General features: G+C 33.7%; 1 protein-coding gene across 1 annotated transcript; it reads right to left on the bottom strand.

Annotated features, from left to right (window-relative positions):
- Positions 1-6,355: 6,355 nt before the first annotated feature.
- On the bottom strand, positions 6,356-11,226 carry LOC145679815 (uncharacterized). The gene is made up of 2 exons (XM_081750342.1): positions 11,160-11,226; positions 6,356-6,857 (listed from the first exon to the last, which is right to left on the bottom strand). Exon 2 carries the CDS (start codon positions 6,851-6,853, stop codon positions 6,395-6,397), a length of 459 nt encoding a protein of 152 aa, XP_081606468.1. The 5' UTR covers positions 6,854-6,857; positions 11,160-11,226; the 3' UTR covers positions 6,356-6,394.
- Between the last annotated feature and the right edge of the window lie 4,212 nt (positions 11,227-15,438).

Genomic DNA, 15,438 nt, shown 5'->3' on the forward strand with positions numbered 1-15,438 from the left:
GAATAAGAATAAGCCCTGGAAATTTTCAAACGTTGTGCTTGCTTCGTTCATCACATCGTGGGCAAGACTTCGTCTTCATGACCTATTGACTGCTGTAGGTCCTGAAGCCATATTATATTGTGACACAGACAGCATTATGTTTATACAACAACGAAATAGAGAATCCAATCTTACAATCGGATCCTACTTGGGTGAACTAACCAACGAAGTAAAAGATGGGTGGGAAATAGACAAATTTATAGGATTTTTTATTATTATTATTTCAATAGAAGAATACATTATTTCGATTACAGATGACTTCTACAAGTGAAAACGAACTAACTCAAGTGGTAATCATGGCAAAACGTTTCGGATATGAAGCATCCGAAGTTGTTTACTACAGATGGAAAATGATAGTAGATAAATTTTATAGCAATGGGTGCATGTACGTAGTTTTGAGTAGAAACGATTTTTGGAAGCGTTTGGTAGATACTTATCATTCTAAGGGTGTGCGTGTACCCAATGAAAAATATTATCAAATGTTAACAGAGTTATTAAAACAATTTAAAGGAAGACAGGATGTTATTTTGACAAGCTGTGAAACCGCTGCTGATATTTCTGATTTATATTGAACAGGGTTCTTTCGAGAGGATAATATAAAAAATCAGGCTTGTGAAAAAGTTCAAGCAGCTGACTTATTTGTTAAGGACAATGCTAAACTACTATTAGGCAAGCTTACCACAACCAAGTTTTCCTAGTTCTGGGGAACCTAAGAACTAAATTGTGTTTTTCAAGAAGTACCTAAGATAATGGATGCATCAGAATTTGAAATAGTAAAGAGTATATCAGAAACATATGTTTACTTTGGGTTAAAAGGGACAGAAATAACCATTAAGTGTATGGAATCGAAGATCCGGAAAAATATATACGAAATCTGTTTGATTTCGGAATGACTCATGCATTAAAGGATGTTGACAAGAACACCTATATAGGAATAACTATCGAGAGCACTACCTTAAACTTAAAACAATGTACACAACATGACGTCCTAAAAAGAAATTGAACCCTGATGTATTATTCCATACAGTTGAAAATGTTTTAAATAGTAACGAACATTTTCTTTTGGGAAAAAAGGTGGATTTTAAGATCCACATTGTTAATCCATGCAAGGGAAGATGTCGAACCCGTGGATCGACCAAATATGAGGAATATACAACTCTTTTGGAAAAGTGTACTATCCCATTAAACAAGGACATATAATGTCTTTCTAAGGCTATTATCCTCGAAAAAGGTTAAGGCCAATCAAAATTGCTTTCAAGTATACAAGTTAAAAACAATCCTGAGCGATTGTTGAAGCAGGCCAAGGATTTGTGTGATGATGCTAATGTTACTATTGGACATCAAAATGGGTGTACTATTAATGATGTGAAAAATTTCAACAATACCTGACACCCAAATACCAAATCATTGTCTTTGAAAAGAAACTTAATAGTCGTGAATTTTATGGAATGTATCCTGGAATAAAGGGTAGTAAGCAAATATATTTACTGTACAAAGATAATTACTACCAATTAATAACTAGTGTACGTAAACTTTTGCTAGCCGAAGGCTTTTGCGATTATTATTGTTGCAAAAAGTACAATAAAAAAATCTCCGATTTTATTATTATTATTAGTATAAAGTCTTCATTTATTCATCAATATGAAGCTTGTATAAAGTCTTCATTTATTCAGCAATATGAAACATCTTTCATTAGTTTATATTGGTTTTTTTTTACACAAGTTTTTTTTTTTTTTTTTAAATTTGTATTGTGTTAATTAGTTTTCAACTCATACACATAAATATTTGAAGAAATGTTTAGTATGATAGCACTGCACTGCACTACACAGTAAGTATTTTTCTTAGATATTTACTTGAGTAAAATTTACTTGTAACGTTCACAGAAAAAAAAAGCATGGCAAAATGTGCCTTTTTTACAGTTTGTACATGTAATATACCTACAGAAGAGTAACATTTTCATCCATACGTCTTCATATTTTTTCAATCACAAACACTATCACTATCACTATCACGTTGGTTTTTATTCCAAATTAAGAATTTCTTAAAATCTTTCTGCAAAAATATTTCTATCAGTTGATTAACAAATGTATCATTATGAATGGCATCATCATATATATGAAAAAACTGTTCTAATTTATTAAAAGTATTGTCGTGCATTTTTTGAAACGTATACCAAATTTCATTTTGTGTGTTCATATCCATAATAACACTTAGTACTTTTGTTTTCAATATATTTTTATGTAACAGAATGCAGTCATGGTTTATTGCGTCTTTCAATCCACGTGCACACCCACTGCAAAGAAGCATACTTCTTCTTTTAGATTCCCACATTTGAAAAGCATTTATTAAGCACTGAATGGTGATGTGAATATTATCGCAGAAACAAACCAATACGTTTTCAGCATTAGACATTTTTCAGTTCGACAGAGTAAACGAATTATATAATAGTTCTCAGCTTTCTTAGCAAACGAACGAATAAAATAATCACAACGTTGTTGCTTTTACGACTTTTTAATTTTAAATAACACTGTAAGTGTTCGAGTAATTTATTACGAGAGGATAAATTAATATGAAGTGATCAAACAAAAATAAAAACACTAGGCACAAATATCTTCATTGACCACCATACGAAGAAGAAAAAATCTTTTCATCGACTACAACCAGAACAAGAATATTCTTATGTAGCTTTCTTAACCGCGGTATTTATACTTTTCACCGTGGGATGTAATGACATGTTTGAATTAACCAATGAAAACAGGTTTAAACAAGTTTAAGGTAGACCTGAAACTCATAGTTCCCACCCCCTATTAGTTTTAGATACTATTCTTTTATTATTCAAATTAGCTTGAATATTTCATCTTTGCGTCAGTTTTACAAGCGACAAAGTCACCCAAACCGTTTACTGCGCGTGCTTGAATTTTTATATACTAACATTGAAAACAATAATTAGAAATTACTATACCCGAACCCCAATAGCTCCTTTGTATTTACTTGTTTTTTTTTTTTTTTTTTTTTAAATTAGCCTGTTGGATTCCAACGTATTGATAAATAATGCTTTTAAATCCTTTTAAAATATGCTTTTGGTTATTTTACATTTAAGACATGGTGGATTACTTCATTTTGTGACAACTTTTAGCAACGAGTGGTGCTATCTTATCTACAAAATACTCCGCACTTGAAAAATTTATTACTGTTGTTATCATAAGACAATAATTATTGAACTTTCGCTAAATATGTTTACAAATAAAGTATCGCCTACAATAAGGAGAAACAAATGCTATCGAAAATTCGGCAAATGTTAAGGAATCTTGTAGACAATCGATATAGTAAGTTGTGAATATATGTTAAAACTGAAGCCTACATTATGTATTTGATCAGTGCTAGAAATTCCTGTGAATTTTCATTAGGTATGCTATATGTTAAAAAGCATAGGAAAGAAAAAAAAAACTAACACCAACTTTGCAATGGCAAAGGAGAATAAACTGTTTCACAAACTTCTTCTTCTTATGTCTGAAGTTTCATGAAAGTAAAATTTATTTATTTGTACAAGTAATCACCGATTTATTCCCTATTTATCGGTATTCTTTTTTCATGTCTATATGACATATATTCAAAGATCATTTACTTATTTAAACGGGTGTTTATATCAATGCGTTAGGTTATATATATCTATTGTATTGAATTAGATTCATTCACCCAACATGACCCTCCTCCTCTTTGCTAAGCGGATAGCGTCCATGTTAGCGGCGGTGACAAACCATAGTCCTGTGGGAAATCATCATTTTATTTACACTTTTCTTCACGAACAATAACTTTGTGAGATTATATATATAAAATACCCCATTACTGTTCAAAGGGGAGGTCAACTAAACTACCACCTTTTCCTATCATTTCATTTAACCACTTGTTTTTTAAAAAGAAGGCAAGTAGAATCAATTTTCAGTTCAAGTTCTTGAAAACAACCATCTTTTAGTATGTATTAATCTTACTTATTTGACACACATTTGTTCATTAATTTTACTTATGTACTGTTCAAAACAGAAAAGATTTGTTCAAAGATTTGATGATAAGTACGTTAGCAATAGTTCACTATTGTTTTCTTATCGAGACCAAACTTTTATTCTTTCATAACAGCTCCGTCTCAATGATTCACATTCAATTTTAACACTTTTGAAAATACAATTTCCTTGAGCATCCAATAAAATTATATGGATTACTATGCTGACAAAGTTTCAATGTTTAGTTTTTTCAGTGCTAGTTGGTTTCTACAGTTAGACTTTTTTTTTTTTTCATTAGGTATTCATTTATCAATATAGGATTATAATGGCTTAATGATAAAGCAGTCATTTTCACTGCTTAGGATTTTTGGTTCGATTACCGTTTGCATTAATTATTTCATTTGTCATAGCAAAGCTATAAGGGCTCAGTGGTAAAGCATCCATTTCCACTGTTTAGGGTCCCTGGTTCAATTACCGATTGCATTAATTATTTCATTTATCATAGCGGAGCCATAAGGGCTCAGTGGTAAAGCGTCCATTTTCACTGTTTAGGGTTTTTGGTTCGATTACCGCATGCATTAATTATTTTATTTCTCATAGCGAAGCCATAAGGGCTCAGTGGTAGACCGTCCATTTTCACTGTTTAGGGTTTTTGGTTCGATTACCGCATGCATTAATTATTTTATTTCTCATAGCGAAGCCATAAGGGCTCAGTGGTAGACCGTTCATTTCCACTGTTTATGGTTTTTGGTTCGATTACCGCATGCATCAATTATTTTATTTCTTATAGCGGAGCCATAAGGGTTCAGTGGTAAGGCGTTCATTTCCACTGTTTAGGGTTTTTGGTTCGATTACCGCATGCATCAATTGTTTCAACATTTTTATCACAACATTAAGTTTGGATTTATTTCTTATAAATTGTGCTGAACAAACAACGTGTTCTCCCACTTCTTCTTCATTCCACCAATTTCATAACCTTTCTAAAGTAATCCGACATAATCGTGGGACTCACAAATTTCATTTATTATTCAAAATAATTTCATAATTAACCGTACACAGACACAATAGTAAGTAAGTAAGTAATTTTTATTTCTAAGAAACAATTTGCTATTTAATCTTTACATTTATTCAGAGTTCGATTCCGTGCTGCACAAAGTATCTAAACTGAACTGAAGTTCTTCTTCTTTGGCAATTGCAATGGCTTAGTGGTCACCTTTAGTGCTTGGGGTTTGATCCTAGGATGCTCCAATTATGTAAACATTTTATGACAAGTATTTGTGTTTCTCATGGCCGCTTTTTTTTTATAAAGTGTCTAAAAGACAACAAATCACCATAGCCTAAGTGTATGGGACTCCATTTCATCCAAATAGATAATGGTATGCCAATTAACATATATGTCATTCTACACTGAAACCCTTTATCTATATTTACCTTAAATAGTTGGACATTATCGTGTTTTTGCACCTGCCGTGGCTCGCAAACCCAAAAGAAATACCTAGCTAATTATTCAAGGAATAAAAAACTGTTCTCAATGTATGTTCCCTGACACCAACTACATTTTAGTGTTCACAGAAAGAAAATGTATTCAAATTCTCTATCTTGTTTTTAATATGTTCGCAAATACAATTTGCTCTGAGTAATTTATTAGGAGAGTATCTTTTTATTCTCTCTTTACATATTCTTCGAACATCTTATACATGTGAGTGAATAAAATAAATTCATTCACTCATCTTAAACGGATTTAATCAAAAAGTAAAAAATTCAGACTTTTCTTTCAGTATACTATCATTTAATAACAACAACTAATTAGTAAACGAGAATGTTGTTAATTTAATTCTTATTTATGGACACCAGCAAATATCTCATTAAACTTGTTTCACCCTACAATTATGTATATTAATTTAAAAAATAAAAAATAAAAAATAAAAGGAAAACTCAAGTACAATTTGATATTGGAGGGAAATCAAAGTAGTTATGACAGCAAAAAATTGAAATCTTTTCAATGGTAACTGATAACTGAATAGTGACGCGTACTGAAAAGCATAAAGATTTTTTTCCTGCTTTTAAAAACTCTTCAATGGTAACTGTTAACTGAATAGTGCAGCGTACTGAAAAGCATAAAGATTTTTTCCTGCTTTTAAAAATTCTAACAACAATTCTTATTCTGAAAATATCTTTTTCTATGCTTCGAAACGTTACTCTTAATAAAAGGTATCTATAAGTTCAATATGATACGGAAAAAAAAAAGTTAAACATTTTTATGACCTTTGTTACACAGGTTTTAAAAATTCAAAGGAAAGGAAACTCAAAATTTTCCCATTCACCCAAAACATGATTTATTTACAGTTTTTTTTCTTTTACAAGTATTTTTGTTTCAGTTTTTTTATTTTTTCCATTCTTTCATATTTCTCCCATGCTTTTATAAACACGTCATCTTCCCCATCATTTAATAAATCCCAATCATTGTCATTTACCCCCTCCACCACTGGTGGTGATATTGGTACCACTGACATCACTTCTTCCACCAATACCACTTCGTCTTCCTCCACTGACATCATTTCTTTCACCAGTGATGATGTTATTGGCTCCACTTTTTCCTCCACCACTATTACTTTTTGGGGTACTTGTTCTTCCGCCACCACCACCGGGTTGTATCTTTTTCTCCTCTGTTCATCTCTTCTTCTTCTTTTTTTCCTCCCTTCGGCCACATCCAATAATTCTTCCATCTTATTAAACCACTGGATGTGGCGGTACGAAGAGGAGGAGGAGGAGAAGGAGGAGGACTCACCGGCGGAAGTGCTTGGCTGCGGTTCCATCTTTCTAAAATAAAATAAAAAAAAAGTATTATTAGTACAACTTATTTTCAGCAGAATGAAATCAATTATAATCAACACTAATAAAATTATATTATTCTAATCACAAACTCAATTACATTGTTTAAGTTGAACAACAACTTATATATAATTTTAAAGGAGTTAACTTCACAAAGATTTGACCTCTATGTAAAAAGTTATATCTGATTTCCGGTGTGGATTTTATGCTTCCAATTAGTGCTAAAATTTTTTTTTTCCAGGAGCAAAGTTTAAAGTTGTGTTTGTGTTTAATTTTCAGTTTTTTTGTTCTGAAAAACCTATAAGAAAAATATCACTCTTAAATCAAGTCTAGTGTTCCTGTGTAGCCTAACATAGTGATTAATGCTAATAATCACGCTATTGGTACAAACTGTTCCGGCTTCAATTTCCAGTTGTAATAAAATACTAGTTTCATATAGCCATGCTACTGAACAAAACAGCAAACTTAAAATCAATTCACTTTATGTATGTACACGTCTCATATGCCCATACTACTGAACGGGATAGCAACTTAAAATCAATTCACTTTATGTAGGTACACGTCTCATATACCCATACTATTGAACGGGATAGCAACAAACTCAAAATCAATTTAACTTAGGCAATAGCATACGTCCCAAAGTTTCCAATAATTGTTAGTTAATAGGTTCATGTTTCATATACCAATGCTGCTGAACGCCTTGATTAACTGAAATTAAGCTACTATTATTAAAATCTTACAGTATGTTCTTATATTTTAATAAACGCTGCTAACAAACACGAATTCAATTCCCGGTTGTATCCTAAAAGTTTCACGTTAAGGCTGACGCATTTTGTTAAAATGAATCACAATTTAATTTGTAATGGTTCAACATGTTCTAACCCCTTAATGCTTTTGCCTTTTGGTGCAAACAAAACCATAGTACCGTATTCACTAAGGCTACCATCTTTACTGCAAACATATTTCCGTTCTCAAGTACAAATTTCGCATGTCATAATTTTTTAATGTTATTGCCTTTCGTGCTAAGGCGTACAATTTTAATTTCCGGGCAAGCCTATTCGCATAAACAAAGTCACCTTAACAACGGCGTGCGGATTTAATTCCCGCGTAAACCTAATACTGTCGTGCAGGTTCAAATTTCGGGCAAGCCTACGCGCATAAACAAAGGCATCTTAACATTAAAAATGCCCATTTAATTTCCGCATAAATTTAACACTGGTACGTGGGTTCAAATTCCGAGCGGACATACGCGTATAAGCAAAGTCACCTTAACAGCGGTATTCGGGTTCAAATCCCAGGTGCGCTTACTCGTATAAGCAATTAGCCTTAAATGCCCTACAACAACAACAACACTGCAAAGGTTTGGAAATTAATTTTCAATAATAAGTATTATATTTAATCTCGGGTTTTATTCAATGTTACTCCAATCCAGTTAGCTATAAAATATTCTCCCACATTCAAATGTATTCTGCGATATTTAAATATATATCTTTCACGCCATTTCCCTCAAAATATGACGGACTAAACAAATTAAGTTATTATTTTATTTTTTCACTGTATATAAATCATATTTCCACCCGGACAAACTCAAACAAAGTAATTATTAAAAATAAAATACGTTCGCTTCATATAAGCATTGTCTCTAGTTCAAACCATGAGTCGGTCATAAATGAACAAACGAAATGTGTATCAGTTTTCTTATGCATCTCTATATCAATTTTTAAACTTATAAATATTCTTTCAACAAGAAACAAAAAATAAGATTGTGTATGTGTTTTCAATAACCATATTAAAACAGTAAAATTACATTTCTTCTTCTTCTATACTTATTTTTTTTTCTTTCTTTCATCGAATAACCCCGTACTAATCATTATATATAATTCTCTTCAATCATTTGTTTTCATTACTTTAATACAAAATTACCTATAATAGAAAATTGTAGTTCTATGCCATCTGTCGGAAAAATTTTAAATTAACTTTAGTTTAGTTTAAGCCGTGTTGACGTATTTGTTATTAGTCCTGAATATATATATTTATATTTTAAAGGTACAGTATGATATATATATTTCTTTTTAGCCATTAAATACTACTGATAGCATTAAATAAGTACCCTTCTCGCAGTTGTGTTCTGTTAATAAAACATAATTTGTGAGGGCATAGTTGATTCTTGTTCTATCAGTAAACCACCATACGTTCATTATATTACAAATCCCTAAGGGGGACCCTTCAGTTGAACATAATTATCATCATTATGTTATTACCTATTCAGAAAAAACCCGCAATTGTAGGAATTAACTAATGGGGAACTTTAACACATGTCAATGTATATGGTAAAACACATAATTCTCTTTTTGCTATAATACTGTTAAAATCTAGGATCGCCTATAATTAATGGGTCCCGCCAGTTATAGCTACGTGATTTTCCTTTTGCTATAATATAATACTGTTAAAAAATCTAAGTAAGCCTGGGGGCCGCGGTGGCTCGGTGGTAAAGCGTTCACCTCTGGTTGGTCAAGTGAGTTTGTGGTGGACAAACACAGTGTGCGTGGGTTTCCTCCCACTTCCTATATACTTTTAAGAGTTTATTTTAGCTCCCATATTTAGTTCAAGTTTGTAGAAACAAACGAAAGAATAAATAATCACACTGTAAGTGTTCAGAGATTTCATAGAAATCGAACCAATAAAAAAAAAAAACGGCATAACCGTGGGGACTCAAAAATTTCTAAATAATCCTGTGACTGGGACCCGCCAGTTATATTACAAATAGGACTACATAATTTCCTTGTAATACAATACTGTTTAAATCTATGGGGGGAATGTTGCCCGCCAATTATACGGTTATACTACAATAGGCATACATAATTTCCTTGTAATACAATACTGTTTAAATCTAGAAGAACCCCTAACTAAGGGGTAGGGCCTCCAACAGTTATAGCTATGTGTTACAATACTCGTACGTAATTCTCTTTTGCTATAAGATAATACTGGTAAATCTAGGCAATCTATCTTGCAGGCAAAAGCCCCTCGTTGAGGGACATGGTAGAAATAGGAATACCCATACATAATTTCAATTCGCTTCCTTGTAATACAATACTCCTAAAATCTAGAGGAACCCATAACTAATGGGGGGAAGGGCCCCCGTTACTTGTAAAATATACTACAAATAGTCATACATAATTCTCTTTTTGCTATAAGATAATACTGTTAAAATTTAGGCAATCTATTTGGCAGGCAAAGCCCCCTTCATTGAGGATCATGGTACAAATAGGAGTACATCATTTCATTTTGCTTCGCGGATACACAACAGGTTTTCAAGTCAAAAGACAGTGTTCAATAACCAATGTATTTAGGGGGTTTCGTAAAATTTTCTTTCTTGACATTAAAGCTATTCTATGCGTTATGTAACTACCATCCACGCAAATAACTAACATTCAGTAATATTTACTATTAAAACACAATAATGTTATGGGGAAAAGCGCTCCCCCCAAAACTAAAACATTTCTTTCTTTCTGCAAATACTAGTCTTAGTTCAAACATTTGCGTTCCTAAAAAGATTATCAGCTATATTACCAAAGCGTAATAGTATGCCATCTATTGACAAATGAGCTTACTTAAACAGTTCAAGTCCCATCTGTACAACATATATATATATATATATATATATATATATATATATATATATATATTAGGTATAACTGATTTAAAGTGATCGGTATAACAGTTAAAAAAATCGTAACAAATGAATCAAACATATTATAATTAAGCATCCTATAATTAAGCAAATAAAACTCTACAAGTGTTCTGAGTTTGCTTCGCAAACGACCCAATAAATAACACCAATTTTAAAACGTTCACAATCTATTTTAACAATTAGTTTGCACCGCAAACGATCCAATACATAAGCAGAGTATGTATAACATACGATCCGTAAAAATATGAAGTGATTGAACAAAAAGCAAATGATCCAATAAAATATTTAAAAACGAGCTTGTGTAACAAACGATTTATTTTACAAGTTTACAGCGTAGCTGCTATTAGCTTGTGTACCAAGCATGAAAGAATGCAATAATAATAATAATAATAATAATAATAATAATAATAACTTTAGTAATCGAAAATCGCAATTACATTTCAAGCGTTTTCAGTATATCGCAAAGCTTATCCTCTTGCATAATTACAAAAAAATGGTCGTAGGTTTATTCCCCCAATAATGTTTCTCAGAAGCAAATCGTGTATTATTTACTTAATTATAATGAAGTGAATAATACATGACATTTAAAAAGTTCTCACCTTAAAAAATCAGACTTCGCTCTGTTAAAATCACTGACGAAAAAGTTCAACACACACACACTATGGAACTGTGTAAAAACAATAATAACAAACTTTATTTCAATACTATATATATATAAGGATTTCATTATGTCCCTCCCCCAAGCATCATGTTTTTCAGCGGGTTTTCAACCCGATTTCATTAATTATAAATAAATAAATAAGGTCCGCTAACATTGTTTATTCATTGCCACAGCGAGAAATCTAAAAAATTTCTTATTTTCAAGTTCGTCAACCGCTGGAGAAATCTCATTCAGACAGGGTATCGATCGATCAACATTCAGGACAGTCTATGTACGGTTTTCATCTAATTAAGGAAAAATGCTTACATGTTCATCAGATATTAGATATTCTGCCAAAATCAGATATTGCCACAAAAATACATTTACGTGTTTGTCCCAAAACATCTTTTAAAGGGGGAAGAAACATAAAATTTCTATCTGTCTTCTTCATCACTGCCGATAACTATCGCTGTAACAACCATCGTTAATGGAAAAATATTTCAGTATGTTGCCAGACAGTTTTCTCATGGTCAAGGGAGAAAGTGTCTAAGGTTATTCCAGTACAAGCGGAAATAAAAATTAGAAAGTGCATTGACACTCTATACATGCGTGTCACAAGTCATAGTTCTATCGGGAGCAAGGTGAAAGCGTGTGAGGCAACGACCCGGAAGTAATGGCATTCTAAGCTAGTCTTCTGTAAGAGACGGAAGAACAATTCACTCGCTCCGTATTTCAAACTTGGCTGTAAACACGGAGTTAACTATAAGGAATAAAAACGATGAATAAATCATACATACATACACACTTCGTATTTCCCATATTTTTTTTTTCTCGCCAATTTACATGTGAGAATTGCAATAATTCTCAGTACAATACAATATACATCGCCGGTGCTTGGGGGTCCCGGGTTCAGTCCCCGTACAATACAGCATTCATCTCTGGTGCTAAAAGTCCCATATTCATTCCCCGTACAATACAGCGTTCACCTCTTGTGCTAAGGGTCCCATATTCATTCCCCGTACAATGCAACGTTCATCTCTGGTGCTTGGGAGTTCCAGGCTCATTCTCAATACAATGTATTGTTCACCTCTTGTGCTAATGGTCTCATATTCATTCCCCGTACAATACAGCGTTCACCTCTTGTGCTAATGGTCTCATATTCATTCCCCGTACAATGCAACGTTCATCTCTTGTGCTAAGGGTCCCATATTCATTCCCCGTACAATGCAACGTTCATCTCTTGTGCTAAGGGTACCAGGTTTATTCACAGTACAATACAGTGTTCACCACTGTTGCTAAGGGTTCTGGGTTCAATCCCAGTGCGTATCACACATTATAAGTGTTCTGAGCTTCTTATTTTTAACAAATAAAATAATCACACTGTAAGTGTTCGAGTAAATTTATTACGAGAGGTTAAATTAAATATATTAGGAGAATATCTTTTTATTCTCTCTCACATATTGTTCGTGTAATCTTTTATTCTCTCTCTCTCACATATTGTTCGTGTAATCTTTTATTCTCTCTCTCTCACATATTGTTCAACATGTTATACATGTGAACGAATAAAATATTCTCTCAGAATGACGTATCAACAGATTTAATTCAATTTTCCATTATTATTATTATTTTTAAAAATAGCCAGTATAGAAAGACACGCATACAAACTCAAAAAAGACCTTTCCATGTCATCACAACTAAAAACAGAAATATAACAACTTTCCAATACATGTAACCAGGTCATCAAACCCTAATAACCTAACCCAACCGGCTGCCAACACAGCCCAGTACTTTCTATATTAATTATAGTACCTAACGGTACCTGTAGAATACTTTGTCTGCTTCTACTGAGCCTCATTGAAGGATATGAGCCCGAGCTTGAGTAAGAGCGAGCCTTAACGAGAATAGTGTACGCTTTCCCCACTGAAAGTAATAAACTCATTGCAAGCCCCACTGACGTCATTGAGCACGAGGTCATTAATGGTAGTCACCCTTACTCTAGTTCAGATTAGTAAGCCCGAGCTTTATTGAGTGTAGTGAGCCCAAATCCAATAAACGTGTATCCCCAATGAAATTAAAATGAAATGAAATCTTTAAGTTTTACGTCTCATGGTTATGCCGGTTAGGTTAAAGGAGACGGTGATTATGAGAAATGAATGAAATGGTGGAATGAAAAAGTGGGAATAGCCGGGAGAACCCCGAGAAACCCACGAGCACGGTGTTTGTCCACCACAAAGTCCACACGGCGCGAGCTGGGATCAAACCAGGGACTCCAAGCACCGGAGGTGAACGCTGTACCACTGAGCCACCGCACCTCTACCCCCAATGAAATTAGTGAGCACGAGCTCCCAGCAGTCTAGTGAGTGTGATCAGGACCGGATTTAGGTGGGGTGCACCGGTGCACGTGCACCTCTTCTTTGTAAATATACACTATCTAAAATGAGAAGCTAGCAGTGAAAATAGCAACACTTTCCGAAACTTTCTGCCATTATTTTTCTGTTTGGTGCTTAAGAGAAAGCAGAGCTTTGCAAAAGCAAAACATGAAGTCGATTTTCTGAAGGTTGAAGGAAAAGGATTCAGCAACTAAAACAATATAACATTTGTCAAGTAGGACAGAAAACATGCAACCTTCTATAAAATAACCGCCCCCTTCCCTCGTTCTATGTGTCAGCGTTGTCAAGGGTAAATACAGTACCGGCGGAAGGGCCGGCAAGCCGGGCAACCGCCCGGGGCGCCAAATTTTAGGGGAGTTTGGGGGGCGCCAAAATCCTTGCTAAATTTATATTATTGTAAACGGTGAACTAAAAATTAACTTTTTCATAAATTGCGTACCAACATTGGTTACTACCTCATGCCATAGGCCTCACTCTTTATAACAACCCCGGTTTCTTCTTGAATCTCCTATAAAGGAAATACCTTCATCCCTTCACCTCATTTGTCTATAAAAAGATCTCCGCTGACAAAGCTAAAGCTATTGTTGAGAGTTGGGAGTTTTGAGCAACAATAACACGCTCTGACACTTACAACCGCCGCGGTGCCGACAATTGCACTCCTTGCGACAAAGCTATGTCGGCCGCTCTAACAATACACACAAACAATATTGAGTTATCGGCAACCAAAAAGAAATTAGTCCTGTTTGTACTGTCAAATGTCTCGTGAAAGAAAATTATAAATCAGAAGTCATGTACATATAGTGCAGGCTTCATGCTGTGCGTGTTCTTCTTTTGTCTCCTGAATTTCGACTCTTAGTCGTAGAATCATGGCGTTAATGTGTTCTTTATCAACATGTCAAAAAAAAAAAAAAAAAAGCCTTCTGGAAATGTATACAGAAAAAGAAGAGCACAATTAGCGGCTGAAAATGAGAAACAGGCAGCAGCATTAAAGAAATTCTTTCATACTCCTGAAACAGCCATTAATGAAAGTGAAAACGTAGAACCAGAGAATGAGGAAACCAGCAAGAAATCGACAAATATTCCAGAAGATAACAACACAGTACAGCAAGGTGACCAGACGTCCCGTTTTAGCCGGGACAGTCCCTTTTATTTAACCGTTGTCCCGTTTTTATCTGATTCTCAAACGGGACGCCTAAATATCCCGTTTTTAAACAAAAATGACCCAGGTGTCCCGTAATAATTATTCAAAATATAAATGGTCAATGCAAATTCTACACTCTTCCATACCAACACTCATTGGGAAGGTTGAGCCGTGTCTGGAACTTCTGAATGTTCAAATGAGAATTAAGTGTTCTGTGGTTGAAGTGGGAATTGAGTTCGATTTCTGAGTGTTCAAGTAGTTAAAAGTATTGTTGGGTAGTATTTAAGTTAAAGACGCTGTGTTATCATTCTCAGTGGCGAAGGGTGATAGTTTCAAGAGGGTAGGCCCAAGGTTCTACTACTACTACTAATAATAATAACGATAATAATAATAATAATAATAGTAAAATGAAACAGATTAGACATAAATATTTTACTACAGAAATACAAGAAGACGAATTCACATAAATTTAATGCAATTGTAGTTCATAGGCATGACTTATTCGATCCGGATCTCAATTTTCAAACTGAAATTGACGTATGTGACTCATAGATGATCTTAATTCGCCATAATGCAATTTGTTTTAATTGGCGTGATCGGGTGGGGAAGATGGACTATCACATTGTCTGCGCTTCACAAGAAACATATGTTGTTTAGTCTACATGTACTGAAACAAACTCTGCTTGTAAAATTTTGTCTTTAATTAT

The sequence above is a fragment of the Thermobia domestica genome, chromosome 2, assembly GCF_964235325.1.
Source record: "Thermobia domestica chromosome 2, izTheDome1.hap1.1, whole genome shotgun sequence".
In the NCBI taxonomy this organism is placed as follows: Eukaryota; Metazoa; Arthropoda; class Insecta; order Zygentoma; family Lepismatidae; genus Thermobia; species Thermobia domestica.